Here is a 22,739-nt window from a genome sequence, read left to right on the forward strand (position 1 = left end):
TGATCATCAAGGAATTCAGACCAGTGCCTCGCCAATTGTGGAGAATGGAGTCAAAGTGAAATTGATTAAGGATTTTTGCTCTACCAAGGAGCCTTCTTGCAACTTCGCATGCCCTAGAGAAGCAGCTACAAGGTCACAAGAAAGATTTATACTTTGACTTGCCAAGTAATGGAGTTTCAAGGTGCAACGAGTCAACCCACCCCTCGTAATGTTTCAATCTTCTTGCCAAAATGAATAACATATGCAACGAGCCAAGATTACCAAGTGTTTAACAATTTTGCATCACAATTAGGGCACAAAATAACCATAGCAATAACGTTCCATACATTAGACAATAAGCATGTAAAATTTCGCATAAAAGAAAGCACTTACATGACATGAAGATTATATCCATCCATTATACTTGCAAAAATGAAGCTCCAAGACAAATAACAAATATTCAAACATCAAAATGCATCAATTGATCTCCAATTCATCCAGCAATAGCAGGTCCGAAATCTTTTCTCTAAAGAGAGACAAATTTAAGTGATGATGAGGAATGAAATGAACCTCTCATCAATATATATGATCCTCTAAGGGATTCAACTTGCCTAATTAGGTCTAATGATGCCCCTAATATAAAATAATGTACCAATAACAACCCTTTGGTGACAAGCCTACCAAAATAGCTCCATAATATGAAAAATAAGAGTCTCAAGAGGGTCGAAATGATAGAAAAGTAGCTACAAGGGTCGTTGCAAGGCCAAATGGAGTCCAATGTGTGGAAGGGCTCCAAAAACAGCGATGAAGGAGGTGGCCTCTAAGTGGTTGAAGGGGCACAAAATTATCCCCATGGGTCTCCAACTGAATCAAACAAGCATATATCCCATTTGTAAGGGCAGGAACAATGATGAAATCCCTCCCTTTGTATTCCATGGTGAGACACGACCTCATCTACGCCCTAGATCAATTTCCAAGTGTGTGGTGCAAGTGTGTAGCTGGTTGGGCAAGGTGGTCCACATGCATCATCATCATCAAATAAGTGGAACATGAGCAAGCAATGAGTGGTGTTGAAGGATCCCATTGTTGAGAAATCTATGGCAACATTTAGATTAGTATTCTTTAAATTATTTCTCATTACTTGACAAGGTCTTGTGATGTATTTTAGCTTTTCTTCATTATATTAGTATTATTTCCATCATCAAGACAAATGCCAAAACAAATGAAGATCACAAACACAAGATGTAGACACTCAGTCATGGAAAAACTTCGATGAAGGGAAAAACCCAGTCAAACTCTTCCACTAGTAGATATAAATAAGATTGAAGCAATCCAAGACTTTAGACCAAAACATAGACTTACTCCCTCCACCAAGTCAACCTTTCAACGAAAGTCAAACTTATCTCTTATTGATCTTTTCTGATTTTCGGCCCTCAAATATAAGTCTGTAACTTTTTCGCTCCTTCACACGTGAGATATAGAATAGGTTCTCTTTTTCTTAGTTGTAGTTCCCCTTCTTTCCTAGAGATTTTTGTATTCCTTTAATGCCTTTTGCAACTTCAGATCGAGAGACTTGATGATTATTCTTCAATAGGTCGAGTTACACTCCAATTTATAGTGGTTGTGACATCTTTTATGAGGCCGACTTCAAGGAGATGGAGCCGACTTGGTGGAGGAGACTATTTTAGACACAAAACAAATTTTCTTCTTTGATATAAGGATCCCATGAAGGGTCTTTTACATAAAGATTTTAACTTTGACTCAATACAAAAATCCTAGAGCACACAATGGGTGCTTTGACCTATTGACCATTGACCTAAGCATGAAACCCATGCTTTAATAAGTCAATTTCTTTTTACGATAAAAAAAGTTATCCTTCTTTTGACAAGTATATTACATCATGACTCAAATACAATTATGAAGAATGATACTAGTTACATTCTTCAACACCCATGGCATGGCTATCTGCTCTCAACAATAGTGGAGGCCCATGGCTCGCGACGCACACCCTATAAAAACCAATATGACCCTCTGGAAGGTGTGGACCCCATATAGGGAGACCAAATCCCAAGATGAAGACCCACTTGTAATCCTACATAAGATCAAATGTGTCTCCTCACCTTCGAGTACAACAAATCATTAGTGTAGTTGAGCAAATGAGCTTACAAATCATGAAACCTAGTGGACACTTCATAGTGGCATGCCCTTCCATAATGGCCTTTAGGGTGTACAGGTGTCTCCAAGCTCAAAAAAAGAGGTTAATCAAGGACCCTCTTAAGGGGTTTCAACCTCTAAGGGAGTGACAAGTCCATGGTACATTCGCCATATGGCAGGTGTCATGTGATATAATGATGGAACGAAATGCGGCATCAAGGGAAGGCTCCAAGGTGCATGCCATAGTACAAGGGTAGCTATGATAAGGGAGGCCCACACTTGGGTGTATGGATGTAGGAGGGAGTATTCGTAGTATGACTTATCCCAGCCTTTATTTTTCCACCCTTCTTCATATGCCTTTTGCCTTTTATTAATTTTTCTTTTATAACTGCTCGGGGCTCCAGGGGATGAGAGCATGATCTGAATTGATGAGAGCAATTCATCGCCCACCAGGGGTTGGGAAAATCATGGGTTCCTTAATGATGCAAGGGGCCAATATGAGGGGCCCTAGGAACTAGTGTGATGACCACAATGATAGGGGTAGAGCTCATGTTGGCTTTTTCCCACATGCCAAATTTGCATGTCCTAGCTAAAAAAGTGCTTTCACAAGTTGTAAATACTTCTTCTGCAGAGAGGTGTTGGAACACCAATAGCTTCATCCATAATGTGAGAAGAAACAAACTCAATGTAAACCGAGCAGAAAGCTTGGTTTATGTACACTACAACTTTAGGTTGTTGACACATTATTGTGAGTGAGCTCATGATGATACATCATATATGACTTGGGACAACAACCCAGAGGAAGAAAAAAGTGTTTTAACAAGTTGTAAATACTTCTTCTGCAGAGAGGTGTTGGAGCGCCTATAGCTTAATCCATAATGTGAGAAGAAACAAACTCAATGAAAACCAGGGAAAAATCTTGGTTTATGTGCACTACAACTTGAGGTTGTTGACATATTATTGTGAGTGAGCTCGTGATGATACATCATATATGACTTGGGACAACAACTCAAAGGAAGATAATTTGGAGGATGGTGCTCTACATCTAGAAGAATTGGAAACAAAACTTTTGAAAGATGATGATGAAGCAACGTCAGCAGCCATACCAGCCCCATCATCCAGTAGCAGTGCTCGAGTTCCACAATCCTTGCCTTTGTTGTTGCCACCTCCATCTACATCCTCATGTGGAGGTCATGTGCCTTCTGGTTCTGGTTTTGGACATGGTTGTCCGAATATGCGGCAAGTGGAAGCAGTAGATAATAGATTTACTTTTCTTTTCTAGTTTCTAGTAGTTTTTATAATTGTTGACTCTTTCATATTTATTATGATATTTTTTGTAAACAATATATGATAATTTAGGTTTAGAGTTTGAATTTGGCAATTATAACTCATTGGTAATGAATTATGAATATGATGCTTCATGAAAGTTGAAACATTTTATTTCATGTTAGATATTCTTTGTTATCGTTTGGTTACTTGGTAATGGTAATTGTTACAGGTACAAGTTACAACTTTATTGATCAATGATGATAAATGTTATATATTGAGTTTTGAAAGCTTGAAACTTTAAGATTGATGAATCATGAGACTCAATATGTTGTATGTTACTAACTTGTGGACATGGTTGATGAAGATTATAACTTATGATGATTGATGGTATATGGTTCAATCCATGTTGTTATGTTTTTTATATCCAATTCATCATTCTACATGCTTTTGTTGAAATATATGCATCAAAATAGTATATATTATATAAAAAAAAATCTCTTGACAAGAGATTTTTTTGAAAATGTCGCTACTCCCTGCTCCCGCTTCCCGCTCCCAAGCATCCTTGTGCACTAGGCCAAGACTAATCATTGTACGTCTAGTGAAGGCTATGGAGGGAGAATGGGACCCAAAGGATTAGGTAAGCATGTGAGAAAATCAGATAAGGCAGAAATATTCTTTTATATTGATAATTACTTTTGATATTCCTATAGTCTTATTAACTTTCTTTTTGTTCCTCTTTTATCTTATTTTCATCAAGCAATCATCAAATCAAAACATGAATATAAGGCAGAAATATTATTTTATATTGATAATTACTTTTGATATTCCTATAGTCTTATTAACTTTCTTTTTGTTCCTCTTTTATCTTATTTTCATCAAGCAATCATCAAATCAAAACATGAATATCAACGACGCCAGATATAGGCACTCATCCAAGGCTAAAACCCCTCTGTAGGGGAAAATTCAGTCAAACTCTTCCACTAGCAGATTCAAATCAGACTTGAGACAATCCAAGACCTTCTTCACTCCACCAAGTCAGTGCTCAAACTGTCCTTCCAAACTTCAAATATCAACTGCAATAACATTGCATCAAAGACAGAATTTCGACCCTCCTGCTTCAGAATTTCAACCCTCCCAGCAACCAAGAAACTTCGCATGTGTGGTAGTAGAGAGAGAAAATTCGACTTCTTTTGTTTGACAAAGACTTCCTTCTCCTTCACTAGGTTTTCTTCCTTCTTCTTAGGAACTTCGCTCTCTTTTCTTCCTCCAGTTACTACAGATCGAACTTGCTTGAGATGCACTCCAAATGAGGTCGAGTTGTTGCCTTTATATAGTGGATTTTGCCTCCCAATTAGGCCGACTTGGTGGAGGAGGAATAAATGACTTATTTAATACTAAAATAAATTCCTTTCTTGACTGATAAAGCCCAAGAAGGGTCTTTTACATAAAGACAACAACAAGGACTCTTGACACAAACCCTAGAAGCCTATAATGGAGGCTTTAACCTGAAAACAAAATAATAAAGGATGTGAAGCCCATGCTTAATAAATAATTTTTCTTTCATAATAAAATTTTTTTTTCTTTCTTTCGATAAATACATTACATCATGATAGCCCCAAGGGTTAGCTCAGTTGGTCGAGTTCTCGCTGCTAAGTACCTCGCCAATTGGGAATTCACGGGGTCAAATCTCCTCGATGCTCTTGGGGTTAGGCCCTGCTTGTTTGGCCGGCGGGTAGATCCCTTCAGGTTGATTTGCCTGGATTTTTCAAGTGGATGTAGCGGCCACCTAGTGTATGTGAACCACCCTTTAAAAAAGAAATACATTACATCATGACTCAAATACAATTATGAAGACCGACACTAGTTACATTTTTCGACACTCCCTCTGAACTAGGGAGGTATTCATAATTACATATATGCAGAGGTACATGGAAGATCTCAAAATGATATGCTCTATCAAGAGTCACAGCGCACGCAGTGTTATAGATTAGATACCTGACCAGGGTACTCTAATCGGATGGGAGTAAGGTGTGTTCCAAGCTTTAGCCACAATAAGGCTTTAGCTATAACACCAACCCAGGGATCGAAGTGTGTATCCTAGGTCGAAACTCCAAGACCAGCGCCAACCTCCCTACTTCGGGATCTAGACATCAACACATAGGTCGGCCAAATGTCCTCCCAAGCATCTTGTCACCCCAAGATGCTTTATCTCTTCTAATCAACTAAATCAGATATATCCACCAATCCAGGCATGCTTCAAACATTCAACCTTTTTATGGAGATATCATCCACAATCACAATCCCAATCAGTAATAAACCTTCAAATATATATATACAAGTAAACACAAGCCTTCGGGGTTCTCAATCATTACGATGCTACTTATATCATCATAAAGTTATCCAAATACAACTTGTCGGAAGCTTTCTTCTTTCACTTCTTCCGTAGTACCAAATACAGCCTTAGTATTTCTCAAGTCTTTTGTTTACAAATCCACCTATAGTACTTTTATACATTCTTTGGTTTCATTCTTTCTTCAAGGTATTTACTATGATTGTCATAATATGCCCTCCCTCTTAACTGGGGAGATATACCCTTTCTTCTATCCAAGCTCCCTCTCAACTCAACAACTTCCTTCTTTTGGAGAGACTTCAATCTTTCAAGGCTTTATTTCTTTCTCATGGCATCAAGGTCATCTTGATCATCATCATTCTTATAGCTTCCTTCATCATGCTCATCATTATTATCATCTTCAATTATGAACATCTTCAACATCTTGAAGATTATGTACTTGCAAAACTTTAATAGCAAGTACAACCAAATACAAATATACAGAAGCATGAAGTCAACTATATCAAAATCATGTTACAATAGTGGAAGCATCAAAGCATTCAAGCTTTAGACATCAAATACCTAAACCTAGTTAAGTTCATAATTAACAAGGGTCATATCTTTTATATACTAGACTTCAACATCTTGCTAGGGTTTTGTCATAAACCCTAGACTCCATCTTCAAGACATAAAGCCTTAGATATCAGCAACTCAATCAAGATATCAATCCAATCATAAGGTTTCAATAATATGCTCTTAGAATTACATGTCAAACTCTACTAGGGTTTGTTGCAAACCCTAGATTTCATCAATAAAGTCAAATTATGTATATCAACAATCAAATTAGCATACTAGCATTTCATATCTAGGGTTTCATTGTTATTTCCTTATATCAATTTATTTCTACGATTTCTATGTAATCCCTAGATGCAAACATCAAATTCCAAAATTAGATAACAATTTTGACCAAGCTATGGTTTCGATCATACAAAAGAATATATACCTAGGTTTTCATTCCTAGGACTTTACTTTTGGTTATCACAGGGGTTTTGTTAAACCCTAAATCAACAATTTCTGGGGTTTTTTATATAGCCCAACAAACCCTAATGGACTAAGGGTTTTACCACGACATTATCAAAACCCTAAACTTCAAAAGAGTAGGATTTCATTATATGTTCTAGATTTTATCAGCAACCACTAAGTAAACTAGGGTTTCATTATTGAAATTGACATACCCTTAGCATCAAGAGGCTAGGATTTTACAGCGAACCCTAAAGTTTAGGGTTTCACAAAAATTATCCAATGACAAGGTACAATATAACAAGGGTAGATTCAATCTGATGATTAATCAGCCTAACAAGAATCTTTATGATTCAAAACCCTAGACATAAAGATGTTAGTATTATAAAGCAAATTTTAGGTGAGAATGATCATACCTTTTGCAACAAAACTTGTAGTCTAAAACATATCTTGAGTTGTCCTTTAACAAACCTTGTAAATTATCATTCGGAAGGACTTCCTTTGCAACAGAGCTTCTTTTATGATTTAAGTTTTTTCCTTTGAAGTTTCCTCCATAACCTATGTGTATTCTGCAAGCTTTCTTACCAAGGAAAATATTAAAAAAAAAGAATGTTTAGTATATAATTCAAACAAATCTTGATGTGAGGAGGAAACCAAACATGAAAGATGAAACAAAGAACAATATACTTATCTTTTGGTAAAATGGTGAAGGATCCCTCTTAATCTAGTCTTTCTGAGGAATACCTACAACTTAAACAATCCAAAAAAGTTCTAACAAAATATATTAAATACACGAACTCTAGAAATCAAAACATAAAAGAAAACATTGCAAAACTTAAAGTAGAAGGATATGCAAGGGATAGTATCCCTAAGAGACTTTAGCAAATAAGTCTTTGACTTCGGATTCTTCAGTCTTGTTTTTCTTGGGTGGAACTTCATTGGCAATATTTACATGTTCTCTTTCTCTCTTCTTATTTCTTGGATTTTCAGGACATTGACTTTTGTAGTGTCCCATATTATGACAATTGTAGCATTCAATCTTTGATAGATCAACCTTCTTCTTTGGTCCTTTAAACTTCTTGTATACTCCCTTCTTCTTGTGATGAGCAAAGTAGGCATTTGAAGTGTTGTTTTCTTCATCCTCCTTTTTGTTAGTTACTAATGAGATGTGGGCTTCTTCTTGATTGCATGCATTCCACATTTGTTCAAAGGTTGGTGTATCTTTCCAACTGCTAATTCCTAATGCAAAAGAGCTCCAAGATTTTGGTAGACCTAGTAGTGCAACAATCACGGGTTCTTTCTTCGGTACAACTCCATCAATAGCTTGAATTTCATCTCTTATTCTAGAGATCCTTACAAAATAACATGATACAGTGTCAACTTTTTTCATCTTTATTGTTCTTAGTTCATTCTTGAAACTAGCTATCTTACCAATGTTCTCGATGGTAAATAACTTGGAGAGGGCTTCATACATTTCTTGTGCAGAGTCTATATTGGATATGTATGGGATTAGATTGTCCTTCACTCCATCTACTATTAGATTCATGGCCAAGATGTCAGTTTCCTTGTACTTTTCCTTTCCTGCATCATCTGTAGGTTCTTTTTCCTTCAGCAAAATCCAAAACTTTATGCTTAGCAAGAATAAGGTCCAACATCTTCTTCCATGCCTTGTAGTTGAAGGCTCCTTCTAGCTTATTTTATGTCTTCATTGAGGTTTCCATAGATTTTATAATATCTCCTTTACTTAATATAGATAGTAGGTTTTTCTTCTTATATCATCCTTTCCTTAATGATCTTCTTTTGTTCCTTCCTTCTTAACCCTTCTTTCAATAGACCTTCAAGCTACCTTTTTCTTTCCTCCTTCACCTTAGCTCTAATACCATGTTAGAAAATCAAAAAGACAGAAAGATTCTCTTATATTGATAATTACTTGTGATATTCTTGTAGTCTTATTAACTTTCCTTATGTTCTTTTATCTTCTTTTCATCAAGCAATCATCAAATTAAAACATGAAGATCAACGACACCAAATATAGGTACTCAACTAGGGCTAAAACACCTCTATAGGGGAAAACCTAGTCAAACTCTTCCGCTAGCAGATTCAAATCAAACTTGAGACAATCCAAGACCTTAGACCAGACCAAAAGACCTTCATCACTCCACCAAGTTAGCCCTCAAAATGTCTTTCCAAACTTCAAAGATCAGCTGCAACAATACTTCATCAATACTACATCAAAGACAAAATTTCGGCCCTATTGCTTCAGAATTTCGGCCCAGCTTCAGGTCAATAATTTTGGCCCTCCCTACAACCCAAAAACTTTGCAGGTGTGGTAGTAGAGAGAGAAAATTCGACTTCTTTTGGTTGACAAAGACTTATTCTCCTTCGATAGGTTTTCCTCCTCCTTAAGGATTTCACTCTCTTTTCTTCCTCGAGCTACTACAGATCGAACTTGCTTGAGATGCACTCCAAATGAGGTTGAGTTTCTACCTTTATATAGTGGATTCTACCTCCCAATTAGGCCGAATTGCCTTCCTTGAGGCTGACTTGGTGGAGGAGGCCTAAATGACTTATTTGATACTAAAATAAATTTATTTCTTAACTGATAAAGCCCAAGAAAGGCAAGGACTCTTGACACAAACGCTAGAAACCTAAAATGGAGGCTTTGACCTAAAAATAAAATAATAAAGCATGAAACCCATGCTTAATAATAATTTTTCTTTCATAATAAAATTTATTTTTCTTTCTTTTGATAAATACATTACATCATGACTCAAATACAATTATGAAGACCGACACTAGTTACATTTTTCAACAAAGCATCTAAGATTTCCTTAAGAATAGAGAATCCAAGATAGGAAGTAGACCAACACTCTTTAAGGATTGGACAAGTATCCAAGACAAGAGTGGTCGAAGAGGACTGATATTCTTTGAGGCTTGGGAGTCCAAGATAAGAATAGTCCTAAAAGGACATACCTAGTGAACATCCGGACACGGTATGTGCCTTAAGAGGTCGTGTGGTGTCTCACGTAAAGCCTCCCAGCATTATGCTCTAATATAAATAGAGATTGTCAGTTAAAGGCCTTACTATGTTGACAATGTTGGTTATGAAGTTGATAAAAGATGGCTTTTCAATCCGACTCTTCTTATGAGAATATTTCAGTTTGAGAGTATCCATGTACTAGGTGTATAATTATGAATACCTCCCTAGTTAAGGGGAAGTGTTGGAGAATGTAACTAGTTTCGGTCCTCATAATTTGTACCATTATGTGTTTTATGTAAAAAGCAAAAGAAAAAAAGAAGAAAAATTATTATTACTTTTCTAGACAAGCATGTTCTTTATGCTTCTAGGTTTTTGGGTCAAAAGAGTCAAACTCCTATTTGGACCTATTGTAAAGAAAAATAAAAAACATTTTTAAATATGTAAATTTGGGTCAAAAACCCCTCTAGGTATCAATCCGACCTTGCCCCAATGGACATGTCTATTCGCACCCCCTCTAAACTATATAAATAGAGGGAAGGTGGAGCTCATTCAATATACACATTTGGATGGATTTGGTCTGAAATATTGCAAAGAAGAAAATGACGAAGTGGAGGGTCAAAGTTTGTCTCTTGTTGTTGATCTCTTAATGATGGATTTGTTGTGCTTGAGGAGAGTTTGACTTGGCATCTAGAGGGTGAAATTTTTTATGGTCATAAGTCTTGGATATCTCATTTGATCTGATTTTATAAGAAGAAAATTTTATGGGTTTTCCCCTTAGAGGGGTTTTGCCCTGGCTTGGAGCCTATATCTTGTGTACTTTTTGTCTATGATCTTCATGTTCATATTATGGCAATTATTTGATGAAAGAACCAGAATAAAGATTAATAAAGAAGAAAATTAAATTAACAAGCAATTACCATGGAGAGGAAAATCTAAATTAATTTATAGGCCTCTTGATTTTCCAACACTTTCCTTTCGCAGTTTCTCCCTATTTCCTCGTGCAAAATAGGCTCTTATTCTTTAGGAATTTACTCCTAAATCCTAGCGCAAACCTGCAAGGAATTCTCTCTCAAATCTGCGTATAGGCTCCTCCTCAATACGCTCTCCTAGCAAGAAGCTTTCCTCACACAAACCTTTGCAAACAATAATGATACAATTACACCTTTTGTCCTCCTTTTAAGCAATTCGATCATGTTATATCTGGCAAGTAAATTTTAGAACGTGAGATGAGTTTGACTTGTTAACTGAGTTGAACTGACTCTCTAACTCGTCCTTGCCTCAATTAGAACTTGAAGCTCCCACTCGTACTCTTCTAAATTTGAACCCGCACTTGGAGAACAACATAATTGAACCTCCAACTCTGCGCATGAATAAACTGCTCCATGAACTCATCCTATCACCAAAAACTCGTGCATGCTAAAGGAAGGACTGATCGTGGTCTTTCTTGACTAAGGCACGAGTCAAGAAGACCTTCTCTCACTACTATTTTCAACACTCCCTCTTAGCGAGGAAGGGATTTTGTACAACTCCCAACTTATCTCTAGAATGGACAAAATTGCTTCTTGCCAATGCCTTGGTCAAGAAATTTGTTGTCTACTCCTCTGTTGGAATTTACGGTAGCTTCATTATCCCTTTCTACACACAATCTCTGAGATGATGATACCTGATCTGGATATGCTTTGAGCAATCATGAAAAATTGTGTTCTCAAAGAGCTTGACGCAGCTCTAATTATCACAATAGGCTTCATCCCCGATCTACAAAGTCCCTAAAGCAACTTCCTCATCCAAATAGCCTCGCACGCTACCAGACTGGCAGGCCATGAACTCGGCCTCTATTGAACTGAGTGCAACTGATCTCTGCTTCTTGTTGTACCAAGAAACAGTTACTGACCCAATGCTGGAGACGCCCCCTGAAGTTCTCTTTTGATCTGTGGAGCTCCCTGCCCAATTTGCATTTGTGAAGCCCTCAAGCCTCACTCCATCAACCTGTCTATACTATAACCCATAATTCATTGTGCCTCTAAGATACCTAAAACATGCTTTGCAGCAACTCTGTGAACTCTAGTCGACTCCATCATGAACTAACTCAGTTGGTTCACTACAAAAGAAATATTAGGTCATGTGTTGCTTGTATACTGTAGATTCTACTCGCTCTGCTCTGCTAGCATCCACCTTCTTCCAGTTTGTGACTAGAGGCATGGCCATGGGCCTGCAATCCTACATATGAAATCTCCAAAGAATCTTTTTAGTGTACTTTCCCTGTCCCACGAAGATCTCACCATCACCCTACCAAACCTCCAAACCAAGGAAATAGTGCATAATCCCCATATCCTTCATCTCAAACTCCATTGCAAGGTCCTCCTTGCAAACCTAGATCAAGTTGTCTACTCCAATCAATAGAAGGTGGTCAATGTAGAGCACTAGAATGAGCGGAAACCCTCCAACCATGACGTAGAATGGGTTAGCATTTGCCTCACTCATAATGAAGCCCAATTCTCGAAGGTAGTTGTCAATACGAGTGTACCATGCTCTCATAGCCTGCTTGAACTAATAAAGAGCTCTCTTTAGCCTGCAATCACATGTGTGTCTCTGCTAAACTGCTCAAACCCCTCTGGCTGCTCCATACAAATCTCCTCCTCAACCACTTCGTTGAGGAATGTTATCTTCACGTCCATCTAGTGGATCTTCCACCCCATCTGTGTTGCAAGTACCAGAATCGTCCTAATGGATGAATATCGTGCTACTAGGGCAAAGATCTCATCACAATCTATACCCTCAATCTGTGAGAATCCCTTGAACACAAACCCGGCCTTGTACATCTCCACACTCCCATCTACTCCATGCTTCAGCTTCTACACCTAGCGTGATCTTTCTGCTGACTTTCCCTCCGGTCGTAGCACAATCTCCCAGACATCAATCTTTATGATGGAGGAATATTCCTCCACTATGGCATCCTGCCAAACCTACTGAGAATTTGCCTCCTTATAACTAGAAGGCTCAATGTCCGCCACCCCAATCAACAGTGTCATATATTTGGTGTACCTTTGTGGCTGCTTTCTCTACCTAAACATGGCGCTAAGAGCTTCAACCTACTTCTAGGCCTCCTAAATCAACTTCTAAGCCCACTTGGCCTTCTTCCTCCTTGTTTAGGAGTCTCTAACTGAGTAGCTCCCTAATATTGTCCTAGTCTCTCCTCCTTATTACCCTGCTCTGCATCCAACTGGGCAGCCCTCTTGCCACCTGGCTGAGGCTCAATCTATGATCCTGGCTAAGGCTCCTCCTTGGGAGCGATTAGTTCATCCATCTCGTGTACTCCAACATGCTCTTGCTCTAAGGACTACCTCAGAGCTCTAGACTAATCAAACCTCACATCTTGCCTGTGAACTATCTTCTTGAGTCCTAGTAGATACACCCTGTATGCCTGCGCTGTCTCACTATATCCCATAAAAATACCCTTTTCTGTTGTGGGCTCCAACTTCTTCCTGTTATCTTTGCACACATGGAAATAAACTTTTGTGCCAAAGATAGGGAAGTGTGAAACATCTGGTTTCTTGCCTATGAAACCTCCTCTGGTGCAACTTGTCCAAGAATGCTCTGTGGACTCTTATTCTGTAGAGATACTATAGTGTTGCATGCATCTGCCCATAAGAACATAGTCAGTCCCTGATCATGCAACATGGCCTTGGTCGCTCTAACAATATTTTGGTTCTTCCTCTTAGCCACCCCATTCTGCTAAGGGTTATCGGGTGTTATCAACTCTCTCCTAATGTCCTCCTTCGCACACAAATCCTTAAAGGCAATGGAGACATATTCTCGACCATTGTCACTCCTAAATGCTTTGTTCTTCTTCCCTGTCTAGTTTTCTACCAAGGCCTATACTCCATGAACTTGCAGAAGACCTCATCCTTCTTCTTCATAAAGAATATCCAAGTTTTACGAGAATAATCATCTATGAAAGTGACAGAATACCTGTGTCTCATAAGAGATGGAGAAGATAAGGACCTGCATACGTCTAAATGCACCAGATCCAAAATCCCATTGCCTCTGTTGTCTCGGCCCTGAAAAGAAGTCTCGGCATACTTGCCAAGTGTGCACCCCTTGTACACTTCATGTTGATCAAAGCTTCATGTTAGTAATCTTGTGGTTGTCTACTGAAGAATCTTCATAGCCCCATGATGCAAGAGTCCCATGCACCTATGCCAAAGTTCTCCTACATGTCTACTCTAATCACCACCTACCTTGTTGCTCAAGGTTGCGCATGTCTCAACCTGCATCCTATAAAGGTTCTTCACCCTCACACCTATCTGCTTCAATGCTCCATAAGCTAAGTGTGTGAGGAATGCCTTGCCTCTATTGAAGATGACATCATATCCCTTGTCCTCGAGGGTAGCTACTGAAACAAGGTTCTTCTTCAAGCCTGGAACATAGAGGACATCATTGAGATGGAGAGGGCTCCCAGACTCCCTCTCAAAGCTAACAGTACCAACTCCCCTAGATGCGTACTTGCCATCATCTCCTAGCTCGATCTGAAACTACATGTCTTTCTCCTTCAACTCGCTGAAATACTCCCTGTTCCCAGTCATGTGGAAGGAGGCTCCGAAATCAATATACCATGTGTTGCTCCCTACTGAGCTTGCCATGCAAGCTATCAATGAGAAATCTTTCTCGAACTAAGAAGCAAACCCATCTACCTCAGCTGATGTAGCCGCATGATTCTTACTAGACCTCTTATTTCGATTAGGACACTTAGTAGCATAGTTCCCAAACTCATGGCAATGGAAGCACTTGATCTTACTCAAATCCTTCTTCTTTTCGCCCTTCTCACTGGATTTAGCCTTTCCTTTGCCTTTCTTGCCCTTGGCCTTGCCTGCCAGAGCAAAGTTCTCCTCGTCCTCTGTCTTTATTGATCTACAATTTTTGGCCCTCTCTGGATCTCTTCCTGAACGCAACCAATCCATAACCTTTCCCAACCAGGAAAACTCTCTCGGCCACTAACAACATCCTGGAAACTATACCAAGACTTATGAAGTCCTAATAGAGCAAAGTTCACAAGGTCACCCTCTGGCACAGTGACACCCACACCACCTAGCTCATCTCAAACTTGAGTGAACTTCGAAATATATGTGACAATGGGCTCTTCTTTGCTCATCCTGATGCTCCTTAGCTTCTCCTTGAGAGCTAGCTTCCTTGCATCACTAGTACCCTTAAACAAATCCAAGATGACTTTGAACATGTCATACACTATCTTCTTCTCATAGAGATGAGGAATAATATGATCTTTGACCCCCTCTAGAATAATCTTCTTTGCCTTGATATCATTCTTAGTATGTCAGGCCAACTGTTGGGGATCTTGAGGTAGCGGTATTTGATTCTTGATAAACTCTCCTATCCCATTATCCCTCCAACACTAGTGTGATCCTTTCCTTCCATGAGGAGAAGTTAGATGCTCTGTCTAAACAATGATCTACTCTTAGTCCTTGGTACATTATTCTCCTTGTCCAAAGAACTGCTCTTCACAAATCTGATCTCTTGGTGTTGGTATTTACGTTGTTCTTTGTTCTGATACCATGTAGATTTTCCTTGAAATTCTACCACTGCTTGAATGAACAATCTGAAACTAATTTTGATTCAACAAGATACAGAATTTCTGTACTCTAAATAAGCAGCGAAATAGAAACAGAGATAAAGAAACACAGTGACACAATAACACAATAAATTTTTCCTGGGAACCCAACTGGGAAAACCCTCTCCTTGCTGTAGAATTTTATTGATAAAGTTTGCGCAATATATCTCTTACAAGGCAATACAGTTTCACTAGAAAACACACTTGTTATCCCTCCAAATAACCTTAATCCAGCTCCTCTTTCCTTGCACAGTTTCTCCCTATTTCCTAGCACAGGAAATCTCCTACTTCCTCGCGTGGAATAGGCTCCTATTCTTTAGGAATTTACTCCTAAATCCTAGTGCAGACTTGCAAGTAATTATCTCTCTCAAATTTGCATATAGGCTCCTCCTTAATATGCTCTCCTAGCAAGAAGCTCTCCTCACACAAACCTGTGCAAACAATAATGATACAATTGTGCCTTTCATCTTCCTTTTAAGCAATTTGATCATGCTATATCTGGAAAGTAAATTTTAGAACATGAGCTGAGTTTGAATTGTTAACTCAGTTGAACTGACTCTCTAACTCGTCCTTTGCCTTAATTAGAACTTGAAGCTCCCACTTGTACTCTCCTAAATTTGAACTCACATTTGGAGAACATAACTGAGCCTCCAACATTGCGCATGAATAAACTGCTCCATGAACTCAACCTATCACCACGAACTCGTACATGCTAAAGGAAGGATTGATCGTGGTCTTTCTTGACTAAGGCACGAGTCAAGAAGACCTTCTCTCACTACTATTTTCAACAAAAAACACCACTAAACAGCCAAAAACTATGGCTATAGCTTCTCAAAACATCACAAAATAGCAACAAAGATGGTTGTAGCAAAATAATAATCTAAATCCTCGTGTTGAATCGTCCTTTCTCATTCTCAAATCCCCCTTGCTGAAATCTCACCGCTGCTCAATTCTCCCTTGCTCAAACCTCTAACAGTGTGAGGAAAAATGAAAGTGACATCCTCTTTTAAAAGATTTTTTTTCTAAAGGCTACTAGGAATCTCCAAAAATATTACAGAAAAAAACATAAAAACTAAGATTGATTTTTAATTACTTAAAAACATTTTAAGTGGTTCCCACGCCAATAATAGGCCACAAAATCACGTCGTACAAAATCACACACCTTGTGCGGCCATTGAAACACACTTTAAGGAGTGTGAGACACATTTCAAGTGGGCTAAAACACATCAAAAACATGATATGTGTTTCAGCCAGCTTGAAACACATATCAAGCACATTTCAGGGTCTTTGTACCGAAAGTTTAAACATGCTTGGTACAGGGAGGGAGGCCACATTTCCTGCAACATAGATTTATTTCCTAGACTTGTTCCAAAAATTGTTAATTTCAAAGCATGGGAGTTTACATTATATAGGAAATTTGAGAAGGGTTCCTATGACAAACTCTGGATAATAACCACTTTACAAGAAGTCAAATGTTCAAAATACTCCATCCTGAGCGCATACCACGGAACCTAACTTGGTAGTCATGATGACTCCAAGAATCAACAAACCCCCCGCCCCTCAAACCTCCCTTGCAAGAGCATGCCAAACACTTTTTTAAGGAATCAAATTTAACTAAAATGATTGTCCTTTTACAACTAAAAATTTAGGCAATGGTCAATATAATTTGTTTGAGATCCTTTTATATCAAATACATGATAACCTTCAAATTAATTGTTAAATTTGTTACACATCAAATATTTATACTACTTTTAACTAACACATTTGCAAATGGAATTCTTACATTCGAAAAAATAATAGTCATGAACGACCACAACTTAAGCATATATTTTCTTCTCTAAAGCATAATAGATATACTGTTTATTTCTGGAGGCTACTATTTTGTTTCCTTAAAAAATCTTGATTATCAATGCAAATGAGCATCAAGGCTATAAAAAGACTCATTCTAATTCACTATTAAAACTCTATTAGAGGAGTATTGCTTTGATGTATTGAAATATCTACGAATAAATGCATCTATAGTATGAAAATAGTATTTATTGGCATTTTGCATCCACTAAGAGTGTATTAGGTTAGAAAATCTCTAGAGCTGCTCACTTTCTTGCATGAGGGAGAGACATAATTTACCGCATGTAAACAAATGACTATTAACAAAGCATGCTAAATTTAAACTCTCTTCCCAGGATTCTGGCAGACATTTTCCTATAAGAATTTTTCCTATGTATATCGCTTATTTTCTTCCTTTTTGTGAGAGAAATATGGCTTTCAAAAAAGGTGGCCTATGGAACAATAAAAAAAAAAAAAAAAAAACTATTCATTTACTTGCAGACGAATCACCGAAAATCATCATAGCATGGTAATAAACACATAATTTTAAATGGAGATGTCTAGAAACACATAATTTAATATCAAAACTACTACAATATGGTCAATCCTCTGGTCATAAGAAATGTACCTGGTTGCACAAAGATGATCAATGCAAGGATTTATTGCAAGACTTCTTAGTTTTCGTTTGTGCTGACTAGAAATGAAGTTTGCTTGCTGAAAATCAATGATAAATGCATATTTACTGTTGCCTATGCCTGAAATCAAATCAACGTGCTCTCTCTTCTCTGCAGCACCAAACAAGAAGCTTAGTAAATTCAATATAAACTCCTGAACAAATTCAGTTGTGTAATTGTATAAGTTCCTCAATGAAATATTGGTTTGATTCTTAAATAACAATGCATAGATTAACCAACACTTCAAAAAAATCATCGTCACAAAATAGCAATGATGCTCAAAAAAAATAGGGCGAAAAGTTTAAGAAACACAAAATGAAAGGATATACAAGTTTATGCAAAGAATATGACGATCTTGACAAAGAATCCAGAAACAAAGTTAAGGATGAAACATAACAAGAGAAATTTGTTATCGCCATTTGCAGCAATAAAACATTACGATTAGTATGACAACCAAATCTGGCTCACCAATTAGAATAACTAAAGATCTCGAATATAAAGATATCAATTTTGGATATATATATATATATATATATATATATATATATATAAGTAAAATGATATGATATGATATACAAATAAGGGCACCGATATATACCTAGGCAGAATGCCTTTTCATTAAGAAGCATGTCATTTAAGACATTTCCTTTCATCATTATTAATTATTAGTATTTATTTATTTAATTATTGATATTTATATTTGTATATCTATTACATTGCCTTCATTTTGAGAAATGCTTTGTTCTCAAATCATATTTAAGGAAAAATACTTCATATATTTTTCCTTGGCTTGTAATGTAGTGTCCTATAATGTTATCTTTTTCTTCTTATAGGAAAATGTTAAGAACTTCTTTGTATTTATGATAAAAGTCCCTAGACCTTCCATCCAGGGCAATCTAGAACTATGTCACTATCATCACAAAATAAAGATTTAACAGTGAATTGTGATACAAAAGTATACTCTCCAATGTTCAGCTGTAAATTACTTATGTATATTTCTTTTTGTCCCACGAGCCTATCATTTAAGTTTTTGATTATATTTGACTCGGAAATCACTAATTGGTTAGCACATTGGGTACTAATATAATTATTATTCTATGTTCCACCAAGTTTCTGTGATGAGGGAGCACGGGAGTGAAGAGACACACAAGGGGGACATGTGAGAGCACACCAAAATTTTATGAAAATAGGGGGGTCTTGAGGTACCTAGCATAGGGGTCCCCACCGCTAAAATTATAAAATACAAAAATAATAGTGATAAAATCCCAACAATAACAATTCATCCCATACAAATTCATCCCTATGCAATCCAATGGAAATGATATAATCTTGTCAATCCTGAAAGCCTTAGAATTGTTAAGCCTACTGAACTCTAAATGGAAAATGAAATTCTACTTTCTCTATACGTAGTCTAATGAGGATGGAACCATTCTCAAACATCCTCCTTTATCTTACCTTTTCTATTCTTTACTTTAAGAATTTAATATTACCATTAATTACCAAGGTCTTGGAATCCTCAAAGCTCTATCCATTTTTTTTCTATCTTGATGGGTTGTTAGATAAAAAAATCTAGGGGGGAGCACATAGACGTCCCCCTTTTGTGCCGGGGGGGCGCGCACTCAAATGTCCCCCTTTTGGGGAAATGCATACCCCACATAATGGAAATGTGTCCCCATGTGTTACCCTAAGTTTCTCCCAAAGGGATACATGGAGAAATGTTTCCCCAGGTGTTCCCCTATCCCGAGAGCGTGGGAAGGAGTGCACCCCCCACCCTGGGGGACATATCCCCATGGGACATTGTTGTTATCCGTAATAAGAGCAATAGAAATAATGATATCTTTTTCTACTGGTGTCCCTTTGAGTATAAGTAACATGTAAGCATATTTTGTTGACATTTTAGGAAATCTTCCTTTTTCTTCATTAATAGACTATGTTTTGCTTTCGTCAAAATTACTTAATATTTCACGTAAACTTAGTACCTTATAACTAAGGTATTATTTTTATAACATATTTTTGTTAGATTTCCATGAAACTCTACAGCTACTTAGTAAATTACTGAAAACTGAAATCTAGTTAACTTTCACCAAGATACAGAGCTTCTTAACTTATAAGCAACAGAATAAAAACACAGAGATAAAAACACATGCACAAATTGACAAACTTAGTTTTCTCAGGAAACGCAACGGGGAAAACCTGCTTGCTTGATGTGCCTATTTTATTGATTCTTCTTGAGCACTTGGATCTATTACAAAGCAATTTGTCTCTCTTGAGAAAGTGTTTTGCTTCTCACACAAATCTTAGCTGATACAATTAATCTTGGTTGGCCTAGATCCTGCTTGATCTCGACTCTCTAGCACAAAATTATTCCTTTGCTATCTCCTTGACTTGCTCTACAATACCTGCTCACTTTTGCTTGATCTTTGCACCCTAGAGGCTCCTTAATCCTTCCCCACTAGGTCCCTATTTCCTAGCGCACAGTGAAAATTTCAACTACTTAAATTCTATTGCAGCAACTGGAATTAATTCTTCTAATTGTAAATAAATTATGCAGTTTATTGCTATGGCAACAAAGACTTAATCACACTACAATCTTCACAAATAAAAAATATTGCAGAAGATAAATTAAAAACTGGAAAAATACTAGCAGTCTGGCGCGCACACACAGAAATATAACACCATTATTTTTGGACAAATGTCCTCGGAAAAACCCAATGTGGGAAAACCGGTGCAGTAGCTGAGACTTTTTATTATTAAGCAACAGTGAGAAAATTATGAGTACAACTGGATGCCCAAACTAGCAATCCTCTATAGGACAACCAGTCACAAAAATTAGAGAGACAATTTTTGTCTCACTCGGCACTAATCCAGTACCAAAATTAGCTCCAAATGGGCTCAACGAAACACCTGCATCAGCCTCTGCACAGGCACTTGTACACTATGCTTGGAACTGCAATTGATCAAGTCATCTGCCCAATCCAGCCTCTAAGAATGACTCGTTGGCCCCTTCTGAAAATTCTCTTGGCCTTCAGCAACTGAATCAGCCCTCTATCTGGCCAATTCAAACTCTGCCTATGAAGCTTTTGCGCCAACACTGCACATCCAGAAACTCGGCCCTCCTATCGCCGACTCTCCAGAATTGGAAAAACTTCCTTCAGACTCACTGTGTCTTTGGCCATCTCTATCTCTGCGTCCCCTCTCTGGCTCGAACTCTCCCGACAAACTGTTGTTGCTCTTTGGAAAATCGAACTGCCCAAGGAAAATTGATCTCAAGTGTGTTCCTCCATCTACCCATCGACTTCTTCTTATAATCTCACTGTGGAACTCCAACAGCCAATATTAAATCCTAATCAATGGTTGAGATTATTTCATAGTCGATATGTGTGAGTTTCTAGAGAAATCTGACCTTCCTCAATTAATTCTTGTTATTAATCATTTTCCCTAAGTTAGATTTAGGAAAAAAATTATTATTGATCAATTAACTTAATTAAGGCACTTCTAGGTGGATTTTCCTTTAAACATTTATGGGTTAGGGAGTCCTAGTGTTTCTTAGCCTCTTTGACAACTGTCGAGACTAGAACACCATCTGATGCTACAAAACTAACAATCAGCCCCTATTCTCTAACACAGATCAGCTCCTATTTTATACGGAAAATCCCTATATCCTTGTGCACTTCATGCCTCCTAAATCTTCGGACCCAACTCCTCTTCTCTACACACAACCAGCTCCTAAATCCTAGCGCACTTGTGCCTCCTATTTCTTAGGACACAATTCATGCGCTTTCTACAATCAAGGCTCTCTCACAAAGTCGTGAGCTTTGTCTTGTCACACAAACCTTTGAGCACAAAACTTATAATTTCATTTGTCTTCGTCCTCCTCTTTCTAGACCCAATTCAAGCATGCAAGAGGCCTAGCTCAATTTAGCAACTCGAGTTTTGATTGACGGGTTAACTGAGAGTCCAATTGATTCTCTCTCTAATCAACACTTGGAGTATTAACTCGTTCTCCCTTCAATCAAGGCTGAAGACTAACTCGCTCTAACTCAACAACTAACTGCCACCTCGTTCTGTAGTCAAGCTAATGAAGACTCCACTTAACTGAAGCTCCAACTCTACACATGCTAACTTGATGATTATTCCAGTAAGCTGGAAATAACTCATCCTAACTGAAGTCTAACTCATGAGCTCGCACTCATACTGGGAGAAGGACAATTTGAGGTCTACACTAGCTAAGGCATAAGCCAGAAGACCTTGCTTGCTACATTTTCAACACTTTACTTATTTGAACTTTTGAAATACCTCTTTATACCACTTTTAACTTTTCCGTGACTTATCAATGTCAACCTCTATCTGTCAAATGCGTGGCCTTATGGACTATTATGGTGCAGAATCAAGAGTTGAAGTATCTACGTTGCCAGGTTCATAGCGCAAAAGATAGAATGACGCAACTTCTTGCTAAATTGAGTCAATTGGCCTTTCATGATCAGACGACCGCTGCAACCTAGAATTTGTAGTCGAATCAAGAGATTAAAAAATTAAAAATTACCTATCAGGAGTTGGAATGCTAAGTAGAAGGGTTATAGGAGGAAGCACTTCGAATTATGAATACCACTGGACCCACCTATGAAGAGATTAAATCCATCCTCAATGACACGGCGAATGGGTAACCTCTGAGGACATGTCCTTACAAGCTAATGAGAGGATCCAGATTCCAAACACAATTCACTCAGATGGAACAACAGGTTGAGGAAATCTACAATGCCTTCACCTTGTTGAACGATGTCATCAAGATGAAACGTTCGTTAGTAAAGACTGGTTGAGTGGCTCAGTATGAACCACAAGTGTGTGTTGGGGATCTGTTGGAGGCAAGTTCTAGAGCAATTTTGG

The 22,739-nt window shown here is 37.8% G+C and overlaps 1 protein-coding gene across 1 annotated transcript in view; it reads right to left on the minus strand.

Annotated features, from left to right (window-relative positions):
* Nucleotides 1-22,739, minus strand: part of LOC149264779 (uncharacterized) — a 275,432-nt gene that overhangs the window by 134,657 nt on the left and 118,036 nt on the right. Inside the window, exon 3 of the mRNA XM_089390351.1 lies at nucleotides 17,810-17,966. Within this exon, the coding sequence (XP_089246477.1) occupies nucleotides 17,810-17,966 (157 nt within the window). The remainder of the gene's footprint in view (nucleotides 1-17,809; nucleotides 17,967-22,739) is intronic.

This window comes from Pinus tabuliformis, chromosome 6, assembly GCF_031772625.1.
Source record: "Pinus tabuliformis cultivar Carrire ecotype Pingquan chromosome 6, CPIR1, whole genome shotgun sequence".
Lineage (NCBI taxonomy): Eukaryota > Viridiplantae > Streptophyta > Pinopsida > Pinales > Pinaceae > Pinus > Pinus tabuliformis.